Source organism: Lepeophtheirus salmonis, chromosome 4 (genome assembly GCF_016086655.4).
Source record: "Lepeophtheirus salmonis chromosome 4, UVic_Lsal_1.4, whole genome shotgun sequence".
Classification (NCBI taxonomy): Eukaryota; Metazoa; Arthropoda; class Copepoda; order Siphonostomatoida; family Caligidae; genus Lepeophtheirus; species Lepeophtheirus salmonis.
The window spans coordinates 45848698-45856704 of NC_052134.2; the positions used below are offsets into that span (position 1 = coordinate 45848698).

Sequence of the window (8007 nt, forward strand, 5' to 3'; positions counted from 1 at the left end):
AATTTGTGAACATCAGTACGATAACGTCATATGAAGTTAAATGTGTTCCATAAATCATATTATTACAACTCATAAATCAGAATACAGAAGTAAATCAGTATATAGATTGAGACCGAAAAAAATTATGCATATATATTGAGCTTAAAAGAAATGGGTTAACGATTAAAATTCGTTGTACGGTCTGATATCACAATCTGGATCTAAATATGGGTCCAAATCGGCCTGAATAAATTACTTAAAGCCAAACGGAAAAAAATCGGTTTCGGATCGAGTCTCAACACTATAATTTATATTTTTTGTTTCTCAGGTGGGCTTTTTTTATTTACTTAAAGCAGTCACACTCTCTCGCAAGAAAACTGAAGTTTAAGAAAAAACAATATTAAAAATTTTTTATATGAATAAATCTATAAAATTATTTAATAAACCTATCTTGATTAATTCTGAGAGTTGATCTAGGTGCGTGACTATAGAGTGGTGGGAGTGATATACCGCCTCTGACTAAAGGCTTTAAAATTAACAATTTTCTGTTTCTCTAATTCAAAACTTTGTCTTTCTCTAGAAAAAAATCTTGTCAGAAATTAATAAAAAAGTTTTCTAAAAAATTTGAAGACAATTAATATTTAAAAAAAAGTTGTTAGTCAAATTTCTAAAAAATGACTTGTCATTTTTGACATTTATAAAAACAAAACAAATATTCTATCAATATTCTCAAAGATTCCCCACAAAAAATCCAAGTCACGACTCTGTATTGATTCTCTGAAATGTATTGAACAACACTTCAACTTTATGAAATATATTTTTTTTTTCACAAATTGCAAGCAATTAATCAAATCTGTGTAGACGAGGACGGTTGCAACACTAAAACAAATTGCGGTTATGTTCAAAATTAACCCTTTGATATTAAACTTGAATTTTCTATACTCACAATTTTATCAATATGATTCAAATCTGTTTAAAATAAATTTTGTTGGCTGAACTTTTTTTTGTTTGTTTTTGATAAATCTTTATGAGTACATTCAACTTTTTGTTGCTATAAAAATTTACTTCTTTGAATTATTTCTAAATTTTGCAATTTGTAATCAAGATTTGATTAATTTAATTAATTTTTTTGCTTTAAAGCTGTTGTATTGCTCTTTTTCTTTTCTTTTTTTCTAATGTAAAAGTGGGCTACTAATGTAATATCAGCTAATACTCTTTACAGCAGACTTATTTTCATCAAAATTAATGAAAAAAAAATTATATTTGTTTGTTTTAACTTTAACAGAAAGAAATTTTATTTTGTTGATGCTCTAAACAAATGTTATTAATATTAAATTTAATAAATTTTTTCTCATTATGTTAAACCTATGTGAGTATTTTTAACATTTAAACAGATATTTACAAGTGCAAAATTGATGAAATTGTGAGAAAAATATAAAATAAAATATAATTCATTTAATATTTGGGAACGCGTTTAATCACCAAGTATTAATTACTTAAAAAAGAATGTTCACAAGCGACGGTTTAAGAAAAATTGACAAAATAATATTTTATGCTTATATCTTACGCTTAATGACTCATTTTACCAGATCAAGGTTCATATTATAATACATATATTATGAGTATTATAGTACGAATGGATTCCCTCTCTCAAATCCTATCTCGACGAACAAACATGTCTGATATGAAGTCAAACTATATTCACAATAAAAAAGAAGAAACCATTCAAGGAAGATTGCTGCTCTTGTCGGAACTGTTCCCTTTGTACCTAGCCTTAAAATATCTCAAATTCCTCCTAACGAGTGATTTTTGAACTGATACAAAAGTATTAGTTATTTAAATGATATAAGTAACAGTTAATCAAAAACTGAATACATTATTAGAAAAGTGTATTGTTCCTTCAAAATCAGTTTTTATACAGTATCATGTAAAAAAGTGTACAAAAACTATGCTTTTTTATACCATAATCCTTATTATATTCAGAAAATATGATGTAAATTTTTAGTTTGTATTTTTTTTTATGTTCTAGGAAAAGGGATTTTTATAAACACCCCGATCCCCTCTAACATAATGAAAAAAAGTAGTGTTTTGTATCAGAGTTTCACAAAGTGGAAAATGAAATTATTTTGATTTTTGCTCATACTTTTCTAGGTCGTATCTCCATAAATACTAAATTGTCAATGGGATCTCCATATTCGTATGAGAATACAAAATTGTATTATCTCGTTCCCCTTGAGGATTTTAAACCTCCAGTAGTATCATGATCATTTATCAACTTTTTCTTTGTTCAATACAGATAAATGTACCCACAATACATAACGTCGTACTTATATTTAATTTTTCCACTTCTTTGAGGCCTTTCCTTCTGTATTTGTAGTCCCTATTGTTTGTCATCCACGACAAAAGAATAAATGCAAAATGGAATTATTCTAGAGAATCAATTTATTATGTGTTATCTATTTAGGTAAACCCCCAGGTTTCCTATTGTAGACGCTTAATAATAAAAGGAACTAAGGTATATATGTGGCACGTCAACAAAAAAAAAGCTGGAATGATTTATTTTTCTTCAAAAGGGAGCCTGGATTACATTTGTATGCTGAATCTAATTACCTTACATTTATATTAGTAAATAATTTGAATAAGCACCAAATTACGCCTAAAACAGTAAAAATTATCCATCAGTTATAGATCAATAAAAAATGTGAAAGGCCATATAGGAACTAAACAAAGTTTAATATTTATTAAATGAAGGTTCCAGAATGTTGTACGCATAAGTGGTTCGTCAACATTGCCAAATAAGAGTTAACCCTGTCACAATAACCATAAAATTAAATAATATAATATTCTATTGGAGCAAAATAACTTCTCATTTAAAGCCTATCTAAACTATAACTAACAGCTCTGAATATCTCAACTACGGATGTAGCGGTTTAATCTTTAATAGATTATGTCGCCATATATAAGAACCAGTGACGTCATCATCAACTAAATTTACCGAATTTGTACATAACAATAATAAACACTAAAATTAAGCATAATGCCAAACTAGGTATTAACGGTCATGGAAAATACTTAAAGTATTATCGAAAGTAACTCAATTGGTAAGTCGAAATACTATATTATAATATTAGTTTAAATGATACCTTTTAGAGGGGCCTCAAAAATTTAAAACTTTTGTATGACCGAGAAGAAGGACGGGACTGATTTATGTCATATATTAAGGACCAATTAAAAGTGCTAACACTATCAACTCATTCAATATAAACTCCATATGAGATGATGAAAATAACCCGTCAGTAAGTCCTAGCCTTTACATAGAGATACTTTATTATTTTTGTTAATTTACTTCATTTTCAGTTAGTACCAAACTTCAAAGACAGCTGTCAAAATTTCATGACAATCTGTTTTTTAGTTTGTGAGTAATTGTATTATGTGCAACCCTACTTTTTTTATTTCCAAAACAAAAGTATCAAAAACAATTGTGTATTTTAATTTTACACTGCTTTTTGATAGGAAAAAATACCGTTGAAGCTTATTAATGGCTTAAAAAGTGTTAAGGACACTCCGCTCCATAAATCAAGTAAATAAATAGTAATATTAATAATTTAAAAAAAATTTATTTTTTATTTATTAATGTACTAAAAAAATCAGTATTTTTATTCAACTTCTTTTTGTGTTGACACAGATTATTTTTTTCTAAAAGTGCTACATGAATTATGTTCTACTTTTCGTGTGGAATTTTATAATTTTTGTAGTTTTTCAAGGAATTATCATCATTTCCTGTACTTGATGATTAATATGAATGATAATCTATAATATATAAAAATATCGTAATAGGTAGTTTAAAATTGATATTTCCAAAGAGGGATTTGAGTAGGGATATAAGAAAAATACTTATAACGTTTACCTTGAAAAATAAATATGAAAATCTTTCTTTATCTGTGAGAGAAAACCCAACTTGGGATTTGATAGCAGTCATTGCACTTAAAAGTAATGATAAATTGTGTTAAATAGTACATGTTTTTAATAATATAAAAAGTTTGACCTTGCTCTATTTCAAATGATTATTCTCCAAATTTGTATATAAAATTTAGTACTTTTATAAACAATTTTATTCTTTAGATTACATCAGCAGATCCGAATTAACAATTTATTAAATAAATTTATTACTATTTCTTCATATTTTTTTTATGTAGAAAAATATCTCTGTATAATAAATTATGCTGAAAAGATTGAGACACGAGATGGAACGGCTTATAAGCATATGTAACAACTTCACAAACACACAATCAAACATGATACAGAGGAACAATCGAACTACAATATTGGATTAGTGACTTCTTAGAGTTTTTAATTTGACTTGTTTCTTGTAAAATAATTGATTCAATCAAATGTAAGGCTCCTACTCATGGACTACATTCAGACATTGAGAGACTTTCAAAATGCTATAAATATAAAAATGACAATGGACAGAGCATGCAAAAATAGTCAACAAAGACCGCTAAGGCTATAGCAACATACCTAATATTGATGTTCCTCCAGATGATCCCTTGACGGCCTCAAATTTTTGAATGACGGAAGATGCTTTAATTGAAGTTTCTTCGATGCCAGAATCCTGCGTATCGGCAGATTCCAGGGAAGAAACGGCAACTGGGAGGGTCCTTCCTGATGCTGCTGGCTTAGGCAGAACCGGAGGAGGATGATTCTTCTTCAGAGAGGGGCGCTTTAACTGAGCCTCTGTAGAGACCTCTCTATTACTTCGGAGGGAAGATGATCGTTTGAGAACATTAGTTTCAGAGGGAGTTCTAGACGTGCTTTTTTTCTTATCAAATGACTCGGTTCGACGGACTGGAGCAGATGATTTTCGCTCTCCACTGCCACCGCCACTTCTTTTACGGGACATCCCTGGGGTTGGTGGACTAACTTTCAATCCAGGAGAAGGAGTGTGTGACTTGATATCTACTTTATCTCCCATATAGCATAACCAAGATTGTGTTGGTCGGAAAACTCCACTCACTCTTTCAGGGCGTTTAGTGGATTCCTCGGATTTATCAGACTCTTTGTCTGTTGGGTTAGAGGTGTCGGAATGTTTTTTCTTGGGCTCAAGCTTTTTTGTAGGTTGAAGGGTAGGAGACGGAGCCTTTCGTCTGAGGGATGGGGATGGACTTTGTCTGGCTTTACTTCTCATAGCATCCCTATCCACTGTGCTTGGCTTCTGTACAACCCGTCTTCGTACTTCCGGGGTCTTTTTCATATCAGCGCTATTTTTATTATCTCTTGAGCTGACATTCTGCTTAACTTTTGTGTCAGCAATCTTTTTAGGACCTGTGGTTTTTGTAGTGACTGGAGATGTTGAAGATTTTTTGAATGAAGGAGATTTTCGTACACCACGATCATTATTACCACTAGACAAGGGTTTTTTGTCATTTTTGGTGGATGGACCTTTGTTTTCATCCTTTTTCATGTAGCTATTCACAGGTTTCTTGTTTTCTTTCGAGGATGATGTGGTCATAGCCTTACTTACTGCAATAGATGCTGGCTTTTTAGCTACTTTGTTAATCTCAGTTTTAGCATTTGTAGTCGTTGATGAAAGATTTGATTTCTTCTTATTATCCTCCTTAGCTTCAACCCCGGAGTTGCTTCTTTTGATCACCTGATTCACAGGAGCTCCAGAAGAGGAAGTGAAAAAGGTCTTTTTGGCATCTTTATTAGAACTAGTTACTCCACTTTGGTTACTTACGGAAGTAGTTTTAGTTTTGCTTTCCCTAATGATGGATGGTTTTTTCTCATCTGAGTTCCTCTTAAGTGAACTACTGGAACCACCCCGAGTGATTAAAGACTTTTTTCCTTTTGAAGCTGAAGAGGGAGTATTGGTAGAAGTTCCATCGGTCATTCCATCAATTGTAACTGTATCAGTAGTTGATGCTGTAGAAGGGGAGTACATTGAAGTGGACATTTCTCTTGGGATCGATTCGCGTTTGAAACTACTTCCCCTTGACAAGACTTGTGTGAATGAACTACTTCTTTCCCCAAAAGAACGATTGTTTTCATATGAGGTTTTCCTTGAGGATACCAAGGAACTCATATCATCCATGCTATTATTGATATCTTTTATATTACCAGAATCATTGTTGTACTTTATAGGAGCAGGAGATAAATCAATGATTATATCTTTAGAGGACTTTCTTCTCTCGTCTGCTTTGCGTATTGTCTCAGGACTCAGAATACCCCCGGCTGTATTATCCACATGTCTCAATTTTACCTTTTGGAACTCATGAAGACTCTCACTTGTACAAGAGAGCTTTTGTGCATTTGCACTAAAGATACGAGTTATATCTGGGGTGTGAGTTAAGGAGGATCGCTTTTGAATGAGGAATTCACGAGTTGTATTATCGGATATATTATTGGGGTTGCTATTGGGAGCACAAGTTGAATCCTTCACATTTTCTGTAGGGCAAAGGGCATGTGCTTTTTCTGGAACGATGAGAGGCTCGTTAACTGGAACTCTTTTGTCATCCTTTGGTTTGTTCTTGAGAATTCCCTTTTTCTCTCGAACATCAGAAGTCGTTTTAACAGAATTCATCGTTTCTTCACCCATTTTAATAAAGGGAACTTTTGAATGATTTTACAGTTCTTTTTCTTTAAATATGTATCTTTTTAAATAAGAAGAGTTAGTAATCAAAATACAAGGTATTTGAAAGGAAATCAATTTCTGAATGATGTTATTTCATGCCACTGATAAATAATGAATAAAAAAGTATGTTTTGAGAACTTGACGGAGCAATTCCACTATAACACTAACTTCTATAGATCTATTTTGAAAAATATATCTTTAAAAGTACTTATTTCTAGCGCAGGAGTAAAATACTGCAACGAACGAATACCTCACTTTTTGGGAGAAAAAGCTATAAGACAACCTTTTCCTGACCAAATATTTTTTTTTTTTCATCACATAAACATTTTTGTACGCTTCCACACATTCAACATAGAGACTCATGAAGGAAAAACAAAGACGCTCTCGCGCCCTCGGCTTCGGGGCGTAACATCACCGTGTTTCGTTTTTTATGTCTTTTTCTTTTCATAGGTGACGGTTGTATGCTGCATTAAAGCAAGAAATGACTTCATTGAGATGTGCTAGTCATTATGGGTTTGCTCAAATCCATTACCAAAAATAATTAATCCATTGAAATGACCCATTAAGGTCTATAAACATATAATTAAACATAATTAATAATTTTTTAAGAATATTCTTATAGGATTTTAAAAAAAAAATATTCATCTAACATTTTTGTGTCTAGGAAGTGGTTTGAAGTAAAGCAATGCAGTAGTTTGCCTCACAAACGATACTCAGTCTATCTGACCTTATACCTATATGTTGGGTTGTTCTTCCTCTATTTCAAAGGTTAACGTATCATTTACAGGATGTGCAATCTATTTGTACCGCGAAAAGGATTTTTTTCTATTGTAACTTTCTCTCCAACCAATAATCAGATTTTTAAATTGTAACCCCAGATTCGGGAAACTAGATGAATTCTAATTCATTTGATTAAATAAAATCACTTCAGCCTCAATTATAGCATTTATACAAGGCCAAAAGCTTGACCAGGCCTTGAGTTCGTTATCCGACTGATAAGTTTGTCTTTGGTGTTGCAGGAAGTGTGTCGTTCGATCGTACTTCACAAAAACAATAAATCCATAGGATTCAGATCCAGGCATTTTGGAGGCCAAAAGTTCTCAAAATTGTCTTGGAGCAATTTGATATATTTTGTTCTAGTTGTACCAGGGAACCGAGCCCTACTGCTATATATAAGGCCTCCAATTGTCACCTATGTCGATTCAGGGATTTACCCCGGACTCGAACAATTGTTATGGTGTCTCTCCCAGCGATTATTACGAGGAGGGATCCGTACGTTTCCCAAATAAGTCATTGTGAGAACGAATTCGTCAATTGATTCTATTTTTTCCACAATAGTGCAAGTTTGAAGAAGCTATCTAGTAAATAAAAATCAGTTGCCTAAGTGACCCCAT

The 8007-nt window shown here is 32.0% G+C and overlaps 1 protein-coding gene across 1 annotated transcript in view; it reads right to left on the reverse strand.

Moving 5' to 3' along the window:
- LOC121116065 (uncharacterized) overlaps positions 1-6946 on the reverse strand; it is a 129480-nt gene extending 122534 nt beyond the window's left edge. Inside the window, exon 1 of the mRNA XM_040710278.2 lies at positions 4501-6946. Coding sequence (XP_040566212.2) covers positions 4501-6577 — 2077 coding nt within the window. The 5' untranslated portion in view covers positions 6578-6946. The remainder of the gene's footprint in view (positions 1-4500) is intronic.
- Positions 6947-8007: the final 1061 nt, after the last annotated feature.